The sequence below is a fragment of the Cinclus cinclus genome, chromosome 29 (genome assembly GCF_963662255.1).
Source record: "Cinclus cinclus chromosome 29, bCinCin1.1, whole genome shotgun sequence".
Lineage (NCBI taxonomy): Eukaryota > Metazoa > Chordata > Aves > Passeriformes > Cinclidae > Cinclus > Cinclus cinclus.
The window spans coordinates 1,036,807-1,060,424 of NC_085074.1; the positions used below are offsets into that span (position 1 = coordinate 1,036,807).

The window sequence follows — 23,618 nt, forward strand, 5'->3', positions numbered from 1 at the left end:
CCGCAGGGGGAAGAACAAAACCTCGTTCCACTCGGGGCTGGCATCGGGGGGCATCCCGCGGGTGCAGAGCTGCCGTGGGGACAGCCGTGAGCTCCCGAAGGGGTCCGGTAGCCCCAGAGCTGCTGGGCACTCCCAATTCCCTGCCCGGCACCCCCAAAATCCCCCATTCCCTGCCCGGCACTCACCGTCCTGCCCGCAAAGCCGACCCGCACCGACACCTTGGCCGAGCCCGTGGTGCCGCCCAGGCACCGCCGCGCCGGCTCCGCTGTGTGGGGATGGGGAGCAGCGAGGTTTTGTGGTGTCCCCAAATCCATCCCCAGCCCAAGGCTCCCCCGGGTTCCCAACCTGCAACGAGCAGGAGGTCCCCAAATCTACCCTTCATCCCAAAATTTCTGCGGCAATCAGGGGCCCCCAAATCCACCCTTCACCTTAAATTCCTAGTGTCCTCATCCTGTGGTGAGCAGGGGGAATCCTCAAATCTGTCCCCCCTCCAAACCCGTCTGTCCCACCCCAAATCCCTCTGTCCCCATCCCAAATCCCTCTGTCCCCACCCCAAACCCCTCTGTCCCACCCCGTGGCAGGTCCTCGGCTCGGAACACGCGGATCTGCAGCGTGGTGGCGCAGGGCGATGGCCGCAGCAGGTTGGCCTCCACGTCCTTGTCCCCCGCCGGCATCTCCTGCTCCTTGGTGGGGGTGCGACAGCGTGGGGACAGCCTCCCAGGAGGGATTTTGGGGTGCGGGGAAGGGCGGGGCGCTCACCTGGGCGCGCTCTCCGGCTCGGCGCACGACCAGGCTGACCTGCAGCAAGCCCTGGGAGCGGCCGTCGCGGTGCCGCGGGTGCTGCAGGCTCAGCCACTTCCCGCTCAGGCTGCGCCCTGGCACGGCGGGGACACCGCTGTCACGCGGCATCGGAGCCACCCCGCTGTCACCCCAGGTTCTGCCTACAACCCCCACAAAACGTGTGGTGTTCCCCCAAAATGAGGTTTCACCCCTGGCAGTGCTGGTCTGAAACATCCCCGAAAACGTGTCACCCCAGTGTCACCCCGGGGCCCGTCTGAAACGCCCCCAAAATCTCACAGGGCTCCCCAAAAAGACCCCTGGCCAGGGCCTACCTAAAACACTCCCCTGATCCCCCAAAAATGTGTCACCCTGGTGTCACCAGAGCCACCCTGGTGTCACCCCAGTGCCAACCCAGGGCCTGCCTAAAACCCCCCAAAATGCGCAGTATCCCCCCAAAATGAAGTCTCACCTCTGTCCAGTGCCTGCCTGAAACAGACCCCAAAATGTGCTGCCCCAAAATGTGTTACCCCAAAATGTATCACCCAGTGCCACCCAGTGCCACCCCAACCCTCTCCTTACCTGGGGCAGAGTAGATGGTGCCAACGTCGAGCTGTGGGAATGGCAAGGGGGATGAGAACCCAAACCCAAAATCCCATTCCTGACACTCCATCCCCAAATCCCAATTCACCATGTCCTATTCCATACCCCCCATTCCCAAACCCCAATTCCAATGCCCCATTCCAAATCCCACATTCCCAACTCCCATTCCCAAACCCCAATTCCAATGCCCCTCTCCTGATCCCATATTCCTCACCTCGAAGACACCGATGATGGGTTTGGTGCAGATGTTTGGTGAACGGAGCACCTGTGATGCAGAAGGGGACATGGCTGTCCCTGTGTCCTTGTGTCCCTGTGTCCTTGTCCTTGTGTCTGTGACCCTGTCCCTGTATCTATGACCCTGTGTCCCTGTCCCTGTGTCTGTTGTTTCTGTCCCTGTCTGTGTCCCTGTCCCTGTGTCCTCCTTGTCCCTGTGTCTGTGTCCCTGTGTCCTTGTCCCTGTGTCTCTGTGTCCTTCTCCTTGTCTCTGTCCCTCTGCCCCTGTGTCCCTGTCGCTGTGCCTCTGTGTCCTTCTCCTTGTCCCTGTGTCTGCGTCCCTGTGTCCTCCCGGTGCCACCGACCCCTCCCACCTGGATGTGGATGGGCTGTGCCACCAGCTGCTCCGGCGTCTGGCGGAAATTCTGGCAAAACACCTGAAAACCAGCAAAAGGACAGTGAGGGCGGGCTGAGGGACAGTGGCGGTCCCCATGTCCCCTGCTCGGTGTCACCTCATTGAAGTAGGGGTTGTTCCCGCTCCGGCTGTGGGTGCGGAAGCTCTGCTTCCCGATCTGGACCTTCACCACGGGTTTGATGTCATTGCCCCGCAGCTGGCGGCCCTTGATGACCCTCACCCGGACCTGTGGGGTGGTACTAACGTGGTGGCCGCGAGGGGACGTCACCCCTGGGTGCCACCGTGGCCGTGGGGGGTGGCATACCTGGAAATCCTCCTTCCTGTCTGCAGGGGCCATCGCCGGTGGCTCCAGTGCCACCTGTCCGTGCGTGGTGACAGGGACAAACCCGGCCGTGCCGTGCGGGTCATAGTAGCAGCGGAAGGTGACGGTGCACTGCAAAAGGACAGTGACACGCAGACAGTGTGACACGGGGACAGTGCCCGCTGGCACCCTGGGGTGCTCTGGGGTGGGGTGGGGGCTCACCCCCGTTGGCAGTTCCCGGTGGTTCAGCAGCGGGATGTCCCTGATGGCCATCGGCAGGCTGGGGTTGGCCACCAACTTGTCCAGTGACACCATGGTGGAACCTAGGTCTCTGTGGGAGCGGGGGACACCGTGAGGGTGGCCGTGGCGAGAGGAGTGGCCCCAGGGTGCCCACCCAGGGCTCTCACTCACCCCTGGGGCAGGGGGCAGTCCCAGCGCCGCAGACGCAGGTTAAGTGTGTCCGTGGCACTCAGGGGACACGTGTCCAGAGGCCACACCAGCTCCTGAAGGGGGTGACACGGGTCAGGGGGGTGACCCGATGTCCCTGCGCTACCACGGGTCACCCCAGGGCTACCTCACCTCATTCCAGGTGAGGCTGCTCTCCTCGGGCACCACCTGGGTTCTTCTGAGGACGCCTGTGTAGGACAAAAGGGGTGGTGGCACCTCAGGCTGGGGACGTTGGGGTGCCAGGGGAAAGCCTGGCACTGGCCATATGCACGGGCACTGAGTGTGGCCCTTGCCACGAGGCAGTGGCTGGTGCCACCCGGTGTCCCCGACCCCACGGTACCTCGGAAGCAGACGGAGAGTTGGACACCGGGACCGAAGCCGGTGGCCCCGGGAATGTGGACGGCGACCACGTGGCACCGCAGCATGGCCACGGAGCGCTGGCACCGGGGACGGAATTGTCACCAGGGTGCTGCCACCAATGGGCCACCCCCGAGGTGGCGGCACCGGCTGCAGATTTGTCGCCGAGGGGCTGCCAACGCAGTGCCAGCCCCAGGTGTCACCTCCCCCCTGGCGAGCAGCACGGCGGTTGGGCTCCCGTGTCGCACCGTGCCAACGGCGGGGCCGACGCACGGACTGTCGCGCGGGCGGCTCTGTCACCCGGTAACTGCGGCCCCGTGTTCCCACGCGGGACGCTCCGTGACCCGCCAGGCCCGCGCAGTGTCCTGTGCGGGGCTGGATGAGCCTGGAGTGCCTCTTCCCACCGGGACATTCCTGGGGACATCCCCGATCCTCGCGGGTCCCTTCCCACGGGGACACCCCCGATCCTCGCGGGTCCCTTCCCACGGGGACATCTCGCGGTTCCGCGGGAGCGCGCCCCGCGCAGGCGCGCTGGGGGCCGGCGACAGAGACGGGGGCGCGCCCCGCGCACGCGCGCTGGTAGCAGGCGGTGCGAGGGGAGGGGGAAGGGGGCGGGGCTCCCGCCATGTCGCAGCGCGCCGGGGACCGCGATCGCGATAGGGAACGCGAGCTGCAGTGGTCGGCCCGCAGGATGGGCACGTCGCTGCTGCTGCAGCTGTCGGCGCACGAGCGAGAGCTGGACCTGGTGTGCCTCGACCACAGCTACGCCAAACCCTGGAGCGCACACCCCGACGCCAGCGCCGCCCGGCCCGCCCGGCTGCTGTTCCTCACCCCGCGGAGACACCTCGGCAGCGCCCCGTGAGAGCAGCGGGCTCGGAGCGGGCCTGAGAGGCGGGGAGGGGGAAACTGGGGGGGTCCTATGGGGGTGTGAGGGGAAAGGAGCGGGTCCTTTGGGCTTGTGAGGGGAAATTGGGGGGGTTGTGGGGGCTGAGTGGGAAACTGGGGGGTCCTGGGGGTTGAAGGGGCTGTGAGGGGAAAGGAGGGGGTCCTATGAGGCTGAGAGGGCTGTGACGGGGAAATTGGATCGGGTCCTGGCGGCTGAGGGGCTGTGAGGGGAAAAGGGGAGCAGTGAGGCTCAGGGGCCTGTGTGAGACTGTGAGGGAGGAGTGGGGGTCCTGAGGGGCAGCAGGGAAAGGTTGTGAGGAAGAAGTGGAAGGGGGCTTTGAGGATCCTGAGGCGCTGAGTGGTCTGTGCAGGGCCTTGGGAGGACACTGAGGGTGGGAAAAGAACTGTGAGGGGGAAAGGGAGGGGTCCTGAGGGGTGGGGAGGGGCGGTGAAGGAGGAGTTGGGGGGTCCTGTGGGGCTGGGAGGTGGCGAATGGGGGTGTTGTGAGGGGGAAATTGGGGGCCCAGATGGCATGGGGGGGGGGTTGATGGGGGAGGGGATAAGTAAGGAGTCTCGATTTGGGGTATCCAGAGGTCTCGGTTTGGGGTGTACAGGGGCCTCTAGTTGCCATGGTTTGGGGTGTCATGGGGCCATGGTTTGGGGAGGTCCAGGGATGTCCAGGGGCTGTCATTTTTGGGATCCAGAAATCTCAGTTTTGGGCTTCTAGGTTAGATGGTCCAGGATGTTTAGTTTGCAGTTTCAGGGAGATGAGTTTGGGGGTCCAGAATAGGTTTGGTTTGGTGGTCCATGGTGCTCGGTTTGGTGGTCCAGAGGTTTCAGTTTGGGGTGTCCAAGGTGCTCAGTTTGGTGGTCCAGAGGTCTCAGTTTGGGGTGTCCAGGGTGTTTGGTTTGAGGTTCCAGAGGTTTCCATTTGGGGTGTCCAAGGTGCTCAGTTTGGTGGTCCAGAGGTCTCAGTTTGGGGTGTCCAAGGTGCTCAGTTTGGTGGTCCAGAGGTCTCAGTTTGGGGTGTCCAGGGTGTTTGGTTTGAGGTTCCAGAGGTTTCCGTTTGGGGTGTCCAAGGTGCTCAGTTTGGTGGTCCAGAGGTCTCAGTTTGGGGTGTCCAGGATGCTCGGTTTGGTGGTTCAGGCACTGCCAGTTGATGGCCCAGGAGTATTGAGATCCCTAGATCAATCCCGCCCTGTGTATCCCTGGGAGTGCTGTCCAAACCCTCTGGATGCCCCAAAGCTGCCATGTCGGGGTGCCCCATCCCTGCTGTGACAGCTGTGTCCGTGGCAGGGAGGCCGATTTCTCCATCGATGTGGAGACGGTGACACCCACACCAGTGCCACTGTACGACAACCAGAAGGCTCGGAGCGTGATGAACGAGTGCGAGCGGCACGTGATGTTCGCCCGCACCGATGCTGATGCGCCCCCGCCGCCCGATGACTGGGAGGAGCATGTCAACAGGTGGGGATGGGACAGGTGGGAATGGGAATGTGGGCTGGGAGGAGCATGTCAACAGGTGGGGATGGGACAGGAGGGCTGGGAGGAGCACGTCAACAGGCGGGAATGGGAATGTGGGCTGGGAAGAGCATGTTGACAGGTGGGAATGGGAAAGTAGGCTGTGGGAGGCGCATGTCAGCAGGTGGGAATGGGACAGGTGGGAATGGAAAAGTGGGCTGGGAAGAGCACGTCGACAGGAGGGAATGGGACAGGTGGGAATGGCAGGGGATGGGGAATGGAGCAGGTGGGAATGGCAGGGCATGGGGAAAGGGACAGGTGGGAATGGCAGGGCATGGGAATGTGGGCTGGGAGGAGCACATTGACAGGTGGGAATGTCAGGGAATGGGGAACAGGACAGGTGGGAAGGGGAATGAATATGGGCTGGGAGTGACAGGGAATGGGACAGGTGGGAATGGGAATGTGTGCGGAGAAGAGGATGTCAGAAGGTGGGGATGGGACAGGTGGGAATGGGAATGTGGGCTGGTAGGAACATGTCAACAGGTGGGAATGGCAGGGAATGGGAATGTGGGCTGGGAATTCCAGAGAAAGGGAGTCCGGGGTGGGAGGAGCACATCAACAGGTGGGGTGGCAGCTCCAGAGAAGAGGTACCAGGAGTGGTTTGTTGTTTTGTGGTGACCCCTGTGTGTCCGTCCCCACAGGACAGGCTGGACCATGGCCCAGAGCAAGCTGTTCAACAAGATCCACAAAGCGCTGCAGTCTGACAGGCTGGCCCGCCTGGCCAATGAAGGGGTGAGGGAGGGGCTGGGCTCCATCCTTCCCACAAAACTTGGGTGGGCAGGATGGAAACTGTGGCCCTTGGATCACGTAGCCTTGAGGAACAGACAGCTCTGGGCTTCTCGAGCTGTGACTTGTGGGATCATAGAATGTCCTGGGCTGCAAGGACCCACAGGGATCATCAGTGCAACTCCTGGGCTTGCACCCCAAAACCCCACCCTGGGCATCTCTGGCAGCCCTGCACAGACACACCCCAAATTCCCACCCTGAGAGCCCTGCAGAGACACTCCAAAAGCTCCTGGAGCTCTGGCAGCCTCAGGGCCATGCTCATTTTCTGGGCAGTGCCCAGCACCCTCTAGGGGCAGAGCTTGTCCCAAAATCCAGCCTGAGTCTGCCCTGGCCCAGCTCCAGCCATTCTCTGGGTGCTGTCCCTGTCACACACAGCTGTCCCTTGGAAGTTTTGGATTTTTCTCAGGGCTTCCCTCAGCCTCCTCCTCCTCAGACAGATGTTGTCCTCACTCCAGATGTTTGGGCAGCTCATGCTGCCATTTCCCAAAGGATGGGGCTGCACTGCCATGCTCTATCTTCCCCTGAACTGTTCCTCTGGGAATTCCTGGTTCCCAGGCTTGCAACGAGCCCGTGCTGAGGAGGATCGCGGTGGATAAATGTGCCCGCAGGGTGCGCCAGGCTCTGGCTAGCGTGAACTGGGACACCAAACTCATCCAGTGGCTTCACACGACTCTGGTGGAGACCCTGAGCCTGCCTGTGTTGGCTGCCTACCTGGATGCCCTGCAGACCCTGAAAGGAAAGGTGATACAAGCAGTAGAGGCTCGGCTGTCACATGTGGCATTCTCCCTTTGCACAGCGGGCAGAAGGAAGAGGCTGGAATTGTTATCCTGTAGTTTGGCTGTGTTTTCTCAGTCCCCCCACCTCTGCTTGCAGATCCCTGCACTGATCGACAGGATGCTGCTCTCCTCCACAGCCAAGACAGGAGCAGCAGGGGCTGAGGCACTGTCTCTGCTGCTCAAGAGACCCTGGGACCCAGCAGTGGGTGTCCTGTCCCATAATAAACCAGTGAGTGCCCCTGAGGGCTCTGGGGGGTCCCATGTCAGCTTAAGTCTTCCCATCCTCTGCCTCTGTCCTCTCCCTGGGCTCCTGTGCCCCTGCTTTAGACCTACTCCATGAATGGAAGGGACCCACCAGGATCATCAGTCCAACCCCTGCCCCTGCACGGACACCCCAAATTCCCACCCTGTCCATCCCTGGCAGCCCTGCACTGACACCCCAAAATCCAAAAACTCCTGGAGCTCTGGCAGCCTTGGGGCTGTGCCCATTCCCTGTGCAATTCCCAGCACCCTCTGGGGGCAGAACCTTTCCCAGAACCAACCCCAAACCTCCCTGGCCCAGCTCCAGTTGTTCCCTGGGTGCTGTCGCTCTCACACAGAGCAGAGATTGGAGCTGTCCTTTGGAAAGGAGAGTCCCTTCTGTTGGAGAGTTTCTCCTGGGTATGCTGAGGGCACATTGACTTGGGAAAGCAATGAATTAAGGAGCTGTGTCAGATCCTTCTTCTTCCCTGTGGGAAAACTGCTGTCTGTGACATGGCTCCTGTTGAACTTTGCAGAGCAAACTGCCTGGATCCCCCCTGATCCTCATCGCTTCCTCTGGCCCCACCAACTCCATGTTCCCCACATCCCGACGGCACCGCTTCTGGCAGTCCCAGCTCTCCTGCCTGGGAAAGGTCTGTGGGGCTGGCACTGAAGGGTTGCTCTATGGGGCTGGCTCTGATTATTCCTGCTGTCCCCAGCCTTGCTGGCTGTTCCTGGCATTGTCCCCTTTCCCACACAGGTGATCCCCATTGCCACGTCCCTGCTGAATAACGGCAGCGGGGTAGGGGTGCTGCAGTGCCTGGAGCACATGATCGGTGCTGTTAGGGGCAAGGTGGCCGAGGTGAGGGACAGCAGAGGGTCCTCCTTGTGCTCCCTGTCCCATGCCTGGGAGTGCTGTGCCACCCTGGGCACCATCCCAGTGTCTGTCCCAGCTCTCCAACCATGGCTTTGTTTTGTGTCCCACAGATCCACAACCACTTCTCTCACAAGCAGATCATCCTGATCGGGTGGAACACGGGTGCCTTGGTGGCCTGTCATGTGAGTGCCCCAGTTCTCTGTGTCCTCAGGGGTGCACAGGAAGGGTGTGGATGTGTTAGAGCAGGTCCAGAGGAGGCCATGGAGCTGCTCCAGGGCTGAATTCGGGCTGAGAGAGCTGGGAATGTTCCCCTGAAGAAGGGAAGGATCCAGGGAGAGCTCAGAGCCCCTTGCAGGGCCTGGAGGGGCTCTAGGAGAGCTGGAGAGGGACTGGGGACAAGGGATGAAGGGGACGGGACACAGGGAATGGCTTCCCACTGCCAGAGGGCAGGGATGGATGGGATATTGGGAATTCCTAGCTGGGAGGATGGGGAGGGGCTGGAATGGAATTCCCAGAGGAGCTGTGGCTGCTCCATCCCTGGCAGTGCCCAAAGCCAGGCTGGACAGGGCTTGGAGCAGCCTGGGGCAGTGGAAGGGGTCCCTTCCATGGCAGGAGTGGGATGGGGTAGGCTCCAAGGTCCTTCCCAAGCCATTCCAGGGTTCTGTGATTCTCCCAGAGCCCCCTCGGCAGCCTCAGCTCAGAGCTGGATTTCAGTGACTGTTTGGATTCTCCTTGTCCCTGTGCTTGGTCCAGGGCCTGGCTTTGACCTCTGTGATTGTAGGCCCTTTGCAATATGAGTAATTTAATATTTTTTTAATTACTGTGTTAATCACCAAGGAGTTGCTATCAAGGTGGTTCTGTACCTGGCAAGAGCCTGGCAAAGCAACCTTCATTCCTGGGATGTGCTGGGCTCTGGGAATACTGACTGCACTCTCCCTGCCCAGGTTTCTGTGATGGAATGTCACTGCTGGGCACTGGGAATAGACTGCTCTCTCTCTGCCCAGGTTTCTGTGATGGAATATGTCACTGCTGTCGTGTGCCTTGGCTTCCCATTGCTCACTGTGGATGGCCCCAGAGGGGTAAGGACCGGATGGAGCTGATTAAATAACTCTGCTTGCCTTTGAACCTCCTTGGGTTGTTTTGTGGAATTTTTCTTGGAAATCCAGTGATGATTGGCTGATTTTTTTGAGGGGGAATGTGTGTGTTGTGGATGTTTGAGGAGCTGTTGCTCTCAGAGGAGGGGCTATAGCAGGTCTGGTGGGATTCCTGATTCTGTAGCACATGTGAGGAGTGCTCTTGGCTTGTCTCTGCTGTGGTGTAGCTTTGGAGCTCATTCCTGGGGCCTGTGTCCCTGGTTATCCATGTCCTGGATCCCTCATTATTCATGTCCTGGATCTATTATCCATGTTCTGTGTCCCTGGTTATCCCTGGCCTGGATCCATTATCCATGTCCCGTGTCCCTGGTCGTCCCTGGCCTGGCTCCGTTGTCTGTGTCCCATGTTATTTTCTGTGTCTTGGAGCCTTGATCTCTCCCTTTTGAGCCCTCTGTGATTGCATAGGGAATGATGATGGACACAGTCACACTAGGAAGTGCTAATTCCAAGGGCTCTGGAATTCCATTGGAAAAGCATTTTCTGCTCCATTTTCTGAAGCACAGTGCAGCTCAAGCAGAGTTTCCCTCTGGCCTCAATAAATCCTGTTGGGACTCACCCCTGTGAACCTCCTCAGCCTCATCCTGGGATTCTAGCTCCATCCCAGCCCTCCCCTTGCTCCCACAGGATGTGGATGACCCCCTCCTGGAGATGAAGACCCCAGTGCTCTTTGTAATTGGGCAGAACTCCCTGCAGTGCAACGTGGAAGCCATGGAGGATTTCCGGGAGAAGATCCGGGCGGATAACAGCATGGTGGTGGTGGGAGGAGCAGATGACAACCTCAGGTGAGGCTCTGCCAGGTACCTTCTCTCTTCCTGGGAATTCTGGGCAGCTACAGATTTGGTGCTGGAATGAGGTGGGAATTGCAAGAAAATGCTCCAGATTTGTCTGTGTTGGGAATAACAGCAGGAAAAATCTGTATGGGAGTGACCCTGATATAGGGCTGGCCCTGATTTAGGGGTGCACCCAGCACAGAGGAGGTTTTGGAGCATCACAGGAGTCAGAAGTTTCTAGAAATGAGAAACAGTAAAGGAGAGGAAAGAAAGAAATCTAAAACTGACACTGGGTGTGAAGGCAGAGCTCAGAAGTGTCAGGTTGGCTTTACAAAATGCTTTGGGGAGTCCCAAAAAGGATGTTTTTCCTCATCAGGTGAAGAATTATGGGAAAAGTGTGGTTTGGTTCTTTTTTTCCCCAGGATAAGCAAAGCCAAAAAGAAGTCAGAAGGCCTGACCCAGAGCATGGTGGACAGGTGCATCCAGGTAACCACAGGGATGTTCCCTTTGCACCTGAGGAAGGAAAGAATCAGTGCTGGGATGTCCCAGATTACATGGGATAAGTTGGGTTGGAGGGCATCTCCTCCTGAGGGGGCTGTGGAAGGGAGGTGTGAGATCCCTGGGGGTGCACCTTATCCAGGGAGCACTTTGCTGAGTGTCCAGCATGTCTGCCTGGGCACAGAGCAGCATTTTGGGAGCAACCGTTGTGATTTTTTCCCCACGTGTCCTAAATCAGTGATCTGTGAGCTTCACTGAGAAATCTATGCTCTCTGTGTGAGGTTTTGGGGATTTCCTGCCAAACATCAAACTCACAGAGCTTTACCCGTGTATCCCCTTGGCAATGCTTCATTTCCTTGCTTCAAGCTGTGGAGATGCAGTGCTTAGAGACCTGCCCAGCACTGAGTCCCACTCTTTATCCCAAAATTGCCAGGATGAAATTGCAGACTTCCTGACAGGAGTGCTGACCCGGGCTGAGAGCCACTCAGGCTCCGAGCCTCGCGACCTGGACGCCGAGAGGAAGAAGAAGCCCCGTGACTGCAGCAGGAGGGATCTGTCCTTTGAGCTGCCCGAGAGGAGCAGCAGACCTACCTCCCCTGCAGCCAAAGTGCCAGCCTCACCCTCAGGCTCCGAGGTGGGGGCACTTCCCAGCCTAATTCCAGCTGGGGGTGTGTAAAGAGAGGTTTCTGTGCCAGCAAAATCCATGGGGAGTGCTGGGAGAGGGAGTTGAGAGGATACCCAGGGGGATGTGACCTCAGGGGAGGTTTAGGTGAGAGATTGAGAAAAATTATCTCATGGGAAGGGTTGGAAGGCCTTGGTGGAGTCACCACCTCAGGGAGAGTTCAAAGCACAGCTGGATGTGGTATGGGGGGACAAGGCTTAGTGGTGACCATGCTGTTAAGAATGACACTTGATCTTGAAGGTCTTTTCCAGCCTTAAAAATCCCAGGGTTCTTGTGGTGAGGGAAATGAACCCTCAGCCACAGGCCTGGTGCTCAGGGCTAGGGCTGCCTCAGGCCAATGTGGGCTGAGTGTCCCTCTGTCCCAGCAGGACCTGTCCAGCGTGTCCAGCAGCCCCACGTCCAGCCCCAAGACGAAGGTGGCCGCCCTGGCCTTGCCTAAGCCCAGCCAGGTGGGCCCCACGCAGCTGCAGAGGAGGCAGGTGCCCAGGCCAGATGCTGTCCTGACCCACAAGCAAGCACAAGGTAATTCCCTGCAGCTTCCCCACCCTTCCAGCAGCCAGAATTTTGGTTTTTCTCTGTCTGGACCCGTGTAGGTTTTTATTTTCTGAGTCCTGTGTTGAATCCCAAGCTCCCTGTGGCAGCTTTCCATTCAGCTCAGCCCCTGTCACAGCCTTGGGGGGTTGGAATTAGGATGGAAGTGGTGTTTCTGCGGCTTGTGGAGCCTTCCTGCTGTTGGAAGTGGGAAGGATTTGCTCTCTGGCTGACCAAACCCCTGTAGTCATGCTATGATCCTTTTGGAACTCCTTGGTCTGGTGTCTCCTCCAGGGCTGTCTGGGGAGACAATGGAGGTGCTCAGGAGATGTTGAGGCTGTTGGATTGAGGTGGAAACAGTGGGATTTGGGGAATTACAGAACCATCCTGCAGCAAACGGGCTGTGGATAAGGAAGCAACTGGAGCTGTGGGGTTTTGTGTCCTGGCAGAGGCTGGTTCTAAACCTGCAGGCTGGTGCTGAACTTGGGAGTTCAGGAGGTGCTTTTGTGCCTGAGGATCCCTTCTGGCAATCTCCAGCAGCACCTGGGGTATGGTGCTCCAGTTCTCCATCCTTCCTTCTCTCCTTGCCGTGCTCAGACAGACCTGGACAGCCTGGTGGGTGTCACCTGCACATCCACAGGTGTCACCTGCACATCCATCCGTGAGTGACCCTGCACATCCATGGGTGTTACCTTCACATCCATCCAGGGGTGTCACCTGCAGCAGTGACCCTGCGCATCCATCCTGGCTGGAGCTTGGATCTGTTGGAATTCCTGAGCCCATGGACTGAAGGGTTTTGTTCCTGTGCTGCTGTAGCTGAGGCAGGCCAGGGGACATGGGGGAGCAGGAGGAGGCTCTGTGGGGGAGCTGTGTCCTTGTGCTGGTTTTGTCAGGAATGCTGAGGTGATTCCCGGTGCTGGTTTTGTCGGGAATGCTGCGATGATTCCTGGTGCTGGTTTTGTCGGGAATGCTGCAATGATTCCCGGTGCTGGTTTTGTCGGGAATGCTGTGGTGATTCCCAGCTGGAGCTGCTCAGGGTGTGCTATCGCACACCTCCCTTCTCTCAGGCTCTGGGTGCAGCTCAGCCCAGCTCGGCCCCTGCTGGTGGCTGTCGAGGGCTCTCTGTTGGCAATGAGCCATCCCAAGGCCGGGATGTGCCCCTTGCTGTGTCTCCTGTGGCTGGACCAGCCGTGTCCGGAGCTCTTCCTGCTCCAGGGTCCCCACCTGGGGGTCACAGCAGTGTCCCCCTGTCCCCTGCAGAGCCGGGCTGTGATTCTGTAATTCTCTCTTATTAATTTCAGCTCAGTTTGCTGCTTTTCTGAAACAAAACATGCTGGTGAGGAAAGCTCTTCCTCCTGGCACCTCTTCATGTCTCTTTGGTGAGTATCTCCTCATTCCTTGCTGTCTCTCTCCCTGTCTCCCTCCTTCTCTCTGCCTCTGCTACCTTCCTTCACCATCCTCCTCTTCCCCTGCCCTGGTTTGGGGCTGTTGTGTCCCCTCATCCCCTGCTTTGTGCTTCTCTGCTGTTTGGAGCTCAAGCCCAGGGCCCTCTTTGCTAGAAGAGCCCTCAGGTTTTGCTGAGCTCCTCCCCTGAGCTGCTCCCCGTGGATAAATGCTGGACTCTGGATTGCTCTGATGGACTAGAGCTCAGTGAACATGGCTTTAACCCTTTCCTGTGCTGGGGGTGTGGGCCACCAGTGTGACAGACCTGGGGACATGTGGGACAAAAGTGAGGGACAGCCAGGGCTGGACACACAGCAGTACAGCTTGGCTGGAGGGATTAGGGGACAACAGAGAAGTTAGGGACAGGGACGGCCTTGGGAAAGCCCTGATGGATCAGGGACAGAGGGCAGGGATGGGTCAGGGACAGTGATGTTCTCTGCACCAGGGGACACAGAGGTGACAGTCTGAGCACCCAGAGGTGACTGAGTGTGCCGTGCTCTAAGGGGATGGAGGGGGGGGCAGTCCCAGACTGTCCCAGGATGTTTTCCCCTCCTGAATGGCAGCGCCTGTTTGGGTCTGGGCTCAGCAGAGGAAAGTGCAGACCCAAGGCTTTGGGAGGCTGCAGTTGTCACTTGAGCTGTTGCTGTCACTTCTCCTTTGGGGTGGCCCCAGGGCTGAGCAGCCCCTGAGCACCCTGAACGTTCTGTCTTCAACTCTGCAGCCAGCTCCTGAGCCAGGCACTGCCTCGAGCTGGTGCTTTTGGGGTTTCTTTTCCTCTTGAGCCTGATTTAAATGCTCCTTGCTCCCTGGAGCCTCTTGTGAGTCTTGCCCTGTCCACCAGGGCAGGGCCACACCTGGAGGGGAACCTGCAGTGGGTGTGAAGAGCCTGGCCCCAGCCTGGCCTGCCTGCTTGTGGCATCAAGGGCTAATTAAGAACTCTGGATTCATTAGAGTGCTACCCTGACTGCCTCCGATTTGAGACAGGGTCTGGGTGGAGCCTTTGATTTGGGAATGGGATGGGAACATGCAGCCAGCATGGGCAGGAGCAGGAGGGGACACCTGGGTCACGCCCAGGGGACGCAGCTGGGTCACTGGGCTCCCAGGGCAGCCCCAAATGCTTGGAGTCGCCTGAAATGTGGGGATTTGGCTGCAGTGAGGTGCTGGCCCCACAGCTGAAGGTGTGTGGGTGCTGCACAGCATGTAAATATGTACATGTACACATCCCTATTGATTTTATATCACTGACCTGAATCCAGGTGTTTATCAGTAAGAAAGGAGGGACAGCTTGGCCTCGGAGCTGTTGACTCTGTGGCTGGAATGCCCAGGGCCCTCTGGAAAGAGGGAATTCTCAGCACTCCAGGCTGAAGCAGGGGGATTGTGCCCCAGTGGTGGCAGATGTGTGGATGGGCAGGATGTGGCAGCTCATGACTGCAGCCCTGGTCTGCACTTGTGGGTCCTCTGTGCTTTTTGGGATCTCCCTGGCCTTGGGGGGCTTGTGCTTAGGGCAGGATGTGCCAGATCAAGGAAACACTGGTGTGCAGGAGAACTCTCAGCCTGTGGGGTTTCTGCCCCAATTCCTTGCAGAGTGGGATTTTGGGGGCTTGGCTTTGCTGCAGCACCTCCTCTGCTTTGCTTGGTGCCTCTCAGAGCCTGCCCAGCTCCTGGCAGGGCTGCTGGGGGATCCTCTGGCTGGGCTGAGCTGTGATCCTCCATGCCTGCAAGCACAAACCCTGGCCCCTCACCTGGCTATCAGGGCTGCTGGAGGGGTCTAATGCCAGGATTTTGGGGTGAGAATGTCCCTGTGGAGTTGTGGCGTCGCTGCAGAGCCAGGACAGCCCTTCCACCCCGTGCTGCTGGGGCAGCTGTGGTGTTTCAGCGTAGGACAGGCAGGGCTCCTGTGCAGGGAGCTGGGCAGGCTGGCACGGAGGGAGCTGTGTGCATGGGAGTGTTCCCTTCCCGGCACGCCGAGCCACCCTGGAGGCTCAAAAAGCTCCTTCTGTGTCCCCCAGTTCCAGTGTCCTCAGAGCACTCAGAGGGGGCTGACAGAGATGATGTGCGAGTGCAGCTGAAGAGACAGCAGAGCCCCAGCCCGACCCCGTGCACCAAAGCCTCCAAACGTGCCAAAATCAAGGTGACCATTGTCTCGCACGGAGATGGCGTGGGCGGAGCAGCCCTCGGCACCCAGGCAGAAAGTGAGTTGTGACTGCACCCGACTGTGGGCTGTGTCACCCGGCAGGGCCTGGCATGCCCGGGGCCGGGGAGGGAGCTGCGGGTCCTTGTCCCTTCCGAGGATTTAGCTGCAGGGAAAGGTGGAGACTCTAGGTGTGAGTGGCTGGGGGAGTGTGGCAGGAGCCTGTTTTCAAACAATTGCATGCTCCTGCGAACCAGCCTGGAGCTGGGAGGGGGATCACACACCTCCCTCTGGTCATGCCTGGAGCTGCAGCTGGGAGCAGGGCGCTTGGTGCAACTGGGAGCAGGGTGCTGGTGCTGCAGGTGCAGCTGGGAGCAGGGCGCTGGTGCTGCAGGTGCAGCTGGGAGCAGGGCGCTTGGTGCAACTGGGAGCAGGGTGCTGGTGCTGCAGGTGCAGCTGGGAGCAGGGTGCTGGTGCTGCAGGTACAGCTGGGAGCAGGGTGCTGGTGCTGCAGGTGCAGCTGGGAGCAGGGTGCTGGTGCTGCAGGTACAGCTGGGAGCAGGGTGCTGGTGCTGCAGGTGCAGCTGGGAGCAGGGCGCTGGTGCTGCAGGTGCAGCTGGGAGCAGGGTGCTGGTGCTGCAGGTGCAGCTGGGAGCAGGGTGCTGGTGCTGCAGGTGCAGCTGGGAAGCAGGGCGCTGGTGCTGCTGGGAGCAGGGCATTGGTGCTGCTGGTCCTGCTGGACCCCTTGCTCTGCATTTTTCCTGCTGCTGCCTGCAGGATCTTGGCAAAGTTCCTCCCTCCCTCTGGAAGAGTTTTGTGTGCTCCAAATCCCTGATCCAGCGGAGTGTTCTGCTCTGCTGATCCCGCCCTGGGGCCTGGAGTCTGGGATTCACACCTAAGCAAATCCCAGCTGCCATCCTGCCTCTGCATCCTAGAAAATGCCCAGGAAGAGGTGATGGGCTCTATCTTCCTCCCCTGAGTCTTGTCAAGAGAGGCCCAAAGCTCTGGCTGCTGTCTCCTGTGTCTCTCAGGACTCCGCACCTTCCTCATGCCAGAGCCCCAGCACTTCAGAGCAGTCCCTGCTTATGGAATTTATGGAATCAAAGGCTCCATTCTGCTCAGAAATCCAAGGTTTTCAAAGCTGGGAAATAACTCTGCTCCTTTCTAAGCACCTCTCTGCCAGTTCAACAGCTCTGAGCTGTGACAAGACACAAATCCACATTCTTCTGGAAGGTTTCATATGATCTTCTGGCAGCTTTGAAAACCTCTGGTTTCCAGAATCCTTTTTTTTTTTCCTTTTTTTTTTTTATTTTTAATTTTCCAAACTTTACTTCTTTTCACAGAAAGGAAATGAATTGCAGAAGTAAACATGAACCCAAACAAGAATTGCCTCTTTGCCGGGTGTGAGCAGGAGGAATGCACGAGGAAGGAATGTAGTTGTATCCCCCAGTGCTGCAATAAATAAATTCCATGACTTTTCGCATCCCTGTGTATTTTGTAAAGTGTCTTTAACAAAGAATCCTTACAAAATCACCCAGATCCCAGCAATCCATCGAGGCAGGGATGGAACAGGAGGGGATTAGTGAAGAGAACCTTTAGGAAAGAGATTTGCATTTGGTGGCAAGGGCCTGAGGTTCCTTACTGATTTTCGGAGGTGATTCTTTCCCTGATTCCACGAGTGTTTTAACTGGATTTTGCTCCTCCCGGTCTCCAGTGGTGCCTCGGGCTGGGATTCCTGGAGAAGATGCTCTGGGAGCTGGATGAGCCCCTGTCGGTACTTGGAGAGAGGGGGATCCCAGAGGAATCCCAGAGGATTTGTGGGGGGCAGGAACTCAGTATTCTCCTTTTTGTTTTGCAGTTGTCTCTGGGAAGCCGCTGCCCCTCGGCCAGGCCGTATCCAGCGCCAAGGAGCTCTCAGGGCTCCTCTCCACCCCCAAGTAAGTGGGAATTTGGGAATTTTTGGGGGTCTTTCTGACAGGGTGATCCCTGCACATGGAGCTTTCTGGTGTCTTGCTCCCCACTGGAATTTTCTGGTGTGGGGGAGACCCTGGGGCTCCTGAAGATTCCGGGTCATCTGGGAGTGGGCAGGAGGGGATTTGCTGTGGTTGTGGCTGTGTCTGGTGCGTTTTCCTGAACTTGGGTTGGTTTATCTCTGTCTTTGTGGTGTCTTTGGCAGAAATTCCGTGTTTAATCCTTCCCTCTGACGCTTTTGCAGTAAAAATAACATTTTTGTTGCAAGGGCAGGGGAAAGGAGCCTCAAAGCAGCTCATGAAGGGCATGAACTGTGCACAGAGATTCCTGTTAGGGAGTAAATCTCATGTTGATACCTTTTTTTCCTTCCTAATCCAAGCTTTGGGGAGCTGAGCTCTGACTGATCCCATTCCCAGATGAGCCATGGATCCTTGGAAGTGTTGGGCAGGGCTTGGAGTGACCTGGGACAGTGGGAGGTGTCCCTGCTGATGGCACTGGATGGCCTTTCAGGCCCTTTCCAACCCAAAGCATTCCAGGATCCTGTGCTCTGGGACAGGAGAGGAAGAGCTGGTTTTAAATGAAAAGTGAGTTTTGGAAGGGGACAGTGCCCTGCTGGGGTGACCCTGGGAGGTGCACACAGCTCCCAGGCTCTCTCCCAGTTTGGAAATTCATGGATTTCTCCGTGCTCCTTGTCTTGGCTGCTGCCCTGGACACAGGGAAACTTCTCCTGGAACTGATGATCTTCAAGGCTTTCTCCAACTTTCCCCACCCCGTGGTTCCCTCGCTGTGGTTATGCCGCCCAGCTCCCTCCTCCCGCAGCCCTGGCTGCTGAGGACAATGCCAGAGCCAGCCCTGCCTGCCCTCAACACTTCCAGCCCTCACTGGGGTCTCTCCCTTCCCTTTTAGGCCGAGTTCAGGCACAGAGGCCTCACTGAGCCCCGCTCAGCCCTCGATCCCAAGCAGCTCGGCCCCCAGCGCCTTCCACGCCCTGCAGAGCCGGCTGGTGGCCAGCAGCACCCACGGCCTGCAATCCCAGCCTGCCACTGCCCTGCCAGGTACCTGCCCTGCCCAGGGAAAGCTCAGCCACGATCACAGCCTGGGGCAGCCTCTCGTGGCCTTCCCCAGCCTGGCTGAGCTGGGGTTTGTGGGGTTGTGCTGTGGGAATGGTGGCATTTGTGGTTAATGAAGCCTCAAAACACCAAAACTTCCTGTGTTCCACAGGCACCCCTCTGGAGCTGGGCCAGGGGCGTTTGGGGTGGGTTTTGGGAAAGGTTCTGCCCCCAGAGGCACTGCTCAGGGAATGGGCACAGCCTCAAGGCTGCCAGAGCTCCAGGAGTGTTTGGAATTTAGGGTGTCTGTGCAGGGCTGCCAGGACTCCCCAGGGTAGGAATTTGGGGTGTATCTGTGCAGGGCTGCCAGGGATGGACAGGGTGGGAATTTGTGGTGTCTGTGCAAGGCCTGGGGCTGGATTGCATGATCCCAGTGGGTCCCTTCCCACTCTGGATATTTAATGATCCTATAAAACGAGCTGTGGGAGGATCCTCAGGGTGCTGCTTGTTGAAGAACAGCTCTGCAGCCCTGGCACACCCTGGAATTCGGTGCTGGTGGATCCACCCAGGCTGACTTTGCTGTTCTCTGTGTTTTCAGGAGCAGCCTCTGCCAGCAGCCTGCTCCAGGGGCTGAGCTTCAGCCTGCAGGACATCGGCACCAAATCCTGCAGCCTCCCTGGCAGTGCAGCTGCTGCCGCCTCACCTGTGCAGGTGAAATCCCTGGAGGTCCCCCTGGACAGCTGGGGGGGGAGAGGAAGTTTTGGGAGGCAGTGGGAGCCTGGACAGCCCCTCTGGACCAGAGGAGATGAGGGGTGGGCTCTCAGTATTCCTGAGGCCTGTGAAAGGGCTCTGTGGGAAGCTGTTTCTGTGCATCCAGCCCCAAACTGCTGTGCTGGAGAGCAGATTGAGAGGGCTCACTGATCATTCCCTTTGATATCCTGGGAAGAGCCACACCTGGCACCTCTGGGGCAGCCTTTCAGTGTGAGGTGCCCCCAGGGAGGTCAGTTTGTCCCACTCCAAACTTCAGGCTGAACTGGGATGTGCAGGCTGGAAGGATAAACCTACCAGGATTGAGCCCTGCCTGTTGCCAGGGTCAAGTGTGGAAACTCCAAAGGCCTCTGCTGGAGATAGGAGTGGCCATCCCAGCATCCCCTGTCCCTCCAGGAGCTCAGGGCTGCTGTCTGTCCTTGCAGAGCTCGGCTGGGAAGGCACCCACGGCCCTGCAGGGCCTGGCTGCCATCACCACGGACACCGGCGCCGTCGTCCGCACCATCCCTGTGGCCACCTCGCTGGCCCTCGGAGCCTCAGCCAACAGCAAGCCCACAGCCATCCACCAGCTACTGACCAACGGGGGCCTGGCCAAGCTGGCCAGCAGCCTCCCAGGGCTGGCCCAGATCTCCAACCAGGCCGCAGGTGAGCAGCAAGGAGGGCAGAGAGCATTCCCAAAGCTCCTCCTGCTCCGTGGGCTGCTGCTTCCTGAGCAGCCCCTCCAAGGGGAAGCTCCAGCCCGCTTTGGAGGTGGTGTCAAGGTCATTTTCCATGTGCTCTGCAGGCCTGAAGGCCCCGACCACCATCACGGTGACACTGCGGGGACAGCCTGGCCGCGTGGGCACCCTGAGCCAGCCGGGCCTGGGCTCAGTGCAGCCCCAGCTGGAGGAGCAGCCCCAGGGCCCTCAGGTAGGGGGGACACACCTTTCTGTGTCAGTGTGGCCGTGGCTGCTCCTGGCCCTGTTGGGTATGGCTGTACTGGGTTCCTGTTCCACCTCTGGGTTGTGAGGGCTGTGCTGGGTGCTGAGGAGGGGGTGCCAGGGGCCAGGGTAGTGTCGTTGTGTCCGTTCAGGTTTGATTTGCTGTGATGTCATTGAATTGTGGGATGGTATGGGCTGAAAGGGACCTTAATTCCCATCCAGTGGCATCCCAGCTAGGGACGCCTCCCACTGTCGCAGGGTGATTTGACTTGTGCTGCCTCAGAGCTGACACTGCATCCAGCATTGCAAGGAGTTCCCAGGCAGAGTCATGGCTAAGTCTCGGGATTTGGGAGCATCCACATCCTTCCTCCTTTTACTTTCCTGAGTTCCTTGCAGTCGCTGAGCTCAGAGCTAAGGCAGAGCTTGGAACCCCAAGCTGGTGACCCTCAGGCCACTGGGGACAGTCACTTGTGTGGGTCTGAAATTCTGTGTCAGAGGCAGCTTTGGTGCTTTTCAGTGCCCACTTAGAGATGCTGTACTTTCCTTTGTGTCCCTGTCACCTTTAAACCCTCTGGACACCCAAGAAAAGGGATGGAACTGGGCTCCAGGGGAGGGGTGCAAGAGTGGGTTAATTTTTCCAGGCAGACCTGGATATGGATCCTGACTTTCCTTTCCAGCTGAGCTTGTGTGTTCAGGGCAGGACTTTAATCGTACCAGAGCTGCTCCAAAAACAAACTGGAAGCTATGCTGGCAGGAAATGGGGCAGCTGCTGGTTTTGTTCCTAATTATAGCCCTGACATCAGCAGGGTTACGTAACCCTGGACCGGCCCCGATTCCCCGAGGGCTTGGTGCCTGGTGTGCTCAGCCGAAGCCAAACCTGAGATTCCCTTTGGAATTCCAGCTGAGGGCTCTGCTGGGCCCGTGCAGGAGGCTGGAATTTAAATTTGGGGTGGGCACTTCCCTTTCCTTCCCCTGTGGGCAGCACAGGAGGAATCTCCCTGGGCTTCCTGTGGGAGCAGGGTGAGGAGAAACCTGAGGGTTTATGTGGCTGGGAGCTGAGAATCAGAGTAAAACTGGGTTTGTCTTTTCCTGTTCCAGGGGGGTTGGACCTTGTGGGGTGTCCCCTGCAGCATGGGGACACCTCTGTGTCCTGGGGAGGTTCTGAGAGCCAGGCTTGGAGCTGGGGCTGAGTTTGGGTGAGGATGGTGTGAGGACTGCTCCTAGTCCAGCCCTTGGAGGCAGGAATTCCTTTCCCCTCCTGAACTCTCCCCCTCTTCGCTCCCAGGGACACACATTTCAGTCATAGCCTGTCCAGTCAGGGCAGCTCTGAGCTGTGGGGGCCTGGCCTTGCTGGAAATGGTCACAGCATCGTGGAATGGGTTGGCTGGAAAAGTCCATCCAGTCCCACCACGGGCAGGGACACCTTCCCCTGTCCCAAGTGCTCCAAGCCCTGTCCAGCCTGGCCTTGGGCACTGCCAGGGAGCATCGAGGGCTGGACAGGAAACCCCCCTGTCACCCTGCCCCAGGGAGGGACCTGTGGGGGGAGAAACTTGAACCCTGCAGGAAGAAAGGAACTTCCTGGGAGATCTGAGTGGGGAGAGGAACTTCCCTGGGCAGGTCTGGGTGGGGAAACACTTCCCTGGGGATGTGGGTTGGGTGGGAATGGAGCTGTGCCAGGTTGGGTGCTGGATCCTGGGGTGCTCTGGCAGTGGATCAGTGCCAGTTTAGGCATTGTGGTTTCCCTTCCTGGGCTGTGCCAGTACCACGGTCGGTGTTGGGGTCTCACTCTGGGGAATGACTCGGGGTGGAAGTTCTGCAGCCCAGGGCGGGCACCACGTCCCCAGAGTTCTGATCCTGTCCCCTTGTCCGCAGTGAGCGTCCCGGAGCCCCTGTGCTGTGGGAGGCCAGACTGGCAGCACTCTCTGGGTGTGGGATTGGTGAGGCTGTGCCCCTGGAGCCTCCCTGTACCAGCCTGGGCACCCCAAGGTGGAAGCTGTCCTGCAAGGCACCTCCAGGATGCTCATCCTGACCCCGGGAGGGGCCTGGCACACTGCGGGGACAAGGCCAGCAGCAGCAATGCTGTCCTGGGGGCTGTGGGGGCCCCCCAGAATTCCTGGGGGTGGGAAAGGAGGGGGGGGTGTTTTTCTGGATTTGTTGCTGTTTAATAAAATCTTCCTTCTTTTTTAATTTTTTTTAAATTTTTGTTGTGCTTTTGGACTGAGTTTGTGGCCATGGCCACTGCGGGGTGGCTTTTGTTGAGGGTGGATTTGGTGAGCCCTGAGAGGATGGAGGAACAGAGCAGGGATGGATCCACGCTGGGCAGCTCCCTGAAATAATGAGAGACTCCTGGAATCCCTTGAGTGGGAAGGGACCTGCAGGGATTATCACTCCAACCCTGCACAGACACACTAAAATCCAAAATCCTGAGCTCTGGCAGCCTTGGGGCTGTGCCTATTCGCTGGGCAGTTCCCAGCATCCACTGGGGGCAGAGCCTTTCCCAAAATCCAGCCTGAGCCTCCCTGTCACAACTCCAGCTGTTCCCTGGTTCTGTCCCTGTCACAGGGAGCAGAGATCAGAGCTGTCACTCAGGACGAAGCTGCAGTCCCTGAGGATTCCCCCCTCAGTTTCTTGTCCATGTGAATTCCTTCCTCTGGAGAGGAGACTCAGCTGATTCCTCCTCCCTTCTGGGTCTGTCCCTCTGCCTCTGTCACCTGTCCCACACCCACTGGTGATAAGGGGCAGTTCTGAGGATGCTGAGCTTGGCCAGCACCCCCACCCCTGCAGAACCTTTCCCTTTTCCCTGCAGTTCTGGGCTAAAAAGGTGAGGTTTTGCTTTGCTGGCCATCCAGGCTCAGCCCAGCACAATTCCCTGCAGGGAGGGCTGTGGCTGTGGGGTGCCCCCAAACCCAAGGGGCTCCTGGTGGGATCCCACCTACCACAGAGCCTCCTCTTGGAGCTGGAGGTGACAGCAGCCAGGATCAGGTCCAGCATCCCCCAGTCCCAGGGACCTGTGTGTGTCCCAGCACCCCAACTCTGCTTTTCCAGGCCTGACCTTGGAGTTGTGCTGCTGCAGAGGGGGCTGGGACATCTTCAGGCTCTGGCATCTCTGGTTGCCTCACTCCTGGGATGTTATGGAAGCTCCTGGTGGGACAGCTGGAGTGCTGTGGCTCCCAGACAGGCTTTGTGGGCAGGGAAGTTTTTGGGGGCAGCCAGTCCCGTGAAGGATCCATGAATGCTTTGGGTCTCCCAAACATGCCAGAGTGACCAGAGCCGTCTGGGGCTGGGTATTCCCAATTTCTGTCCCCAGACTTGGCATTTCCAGGTTCCCCTTCCATGCTGATTCACAGCTCCTGCTTTCCCCAGAGCTGTCACAATCCTGGGGACAAGGAAGTGCCACCATCCCTCTGCCCTTTCTGCTGTCCCTGTGGGTGGGGAGCAGCTGCCATGGGGAGAGTGAGGCCCGGAGCTGCCACAGAGCCCTGGGATAGCCTGGAACAGCTCCA

At 58.7% G+C, this 23,618-nt stretch overlaps 2 protein-coding genes across 2 annotated transcripts in view; one reads left to right on the forward strand and one right to left on the reverse strand.

Annotated features, from left to right (window-relative positions):
- FER1L5 (fer-1 like family member 5) overlaps positions 1-3,740 on the reverse strand; it is an 18,908-nt gene extending 15,168 nt beyond the window's left edge. Inside the window, exons 1-14 of the mRNA XM_062510457.1 lie at positions 3,261-3,740; positions 3,097-3,193; positions 2,889-2,944; positions 2,721-2,812; positions 2,532-2,640; positions 2,313-2,441; positions 2,106-2,234; positions 1,968-2,030; positions 1,595-1,645; positions 1,360-1,390; positions 760-941; positions 572-683; positions 186-265; positions 1-69 (exon numbers count right to left, since the gene is read on the reverse strand). Coding sequence (XP_062366441.1) covers positions 1-69; positions 186-265; positions 572-683; positions 760-941; positions 1,360-1,390; positions 1,595-1,645; positions 1,968-2,030; positions 2,106-2,234; positions 2,313-2,441; positions 2,532-2,640; positions 2,721-2,812; positions 2,889-2,944; positions 3,097-3,193; positions 3,261-3,740 — 1,680 coding nt within the window. The remainder of the gene's footprint in view (positions 70-185; positions 266-571; positions 684-759; positions 942-1,359; positions 1,391-1,594; positions 1,646-1,967; positions 2,031-2,105; positions 2,235-2,312; positions 2,442-2,531; positions 2,641-2,720; positions 2,813-2,888; positions 2,945-3,096; positions 3,194-3,260) is intronic.
- On the forward strand, positions 3,739-22,124 carry KANSL3 (KAT8 regulatory NSL complex subunit 3). Its single transcript, XM_062510653.1, has 21 exons — positions 3,739-3,971; positions 5,295-5,465; positions 6,161-6,251; positions 6,861-7,046; positions 7,179-7,310; positions 7,858-7,974; positions 8,082-8,183; positions 8,309-8,380; positions 9,203-9,277; positions 9,977-10,134; positions 10,545-10,608; positions 11,054-11,254; positions 11,671-11,824; positions 13,135-13,212; positions 15,286-15,468; positions 17,266-17,344; positions 18,285-18,433; positions 19,026-19,138; positions 19,621-19,840; positions 19,980-20,104; positions 21,988-22,124. The coding sequence occupies exons 1-21, from the start codon at positions 3,739-3,741 to the stop codon at positions 21,988-21,990; spliced, it is 2,706 nt and encodes a 901-aa protein (XP_062366637.1). The 3' UTR covers positions 21,991-22,124.
- Positions 22,125-23,618: the final 1,494 nt, after the last annotated feature.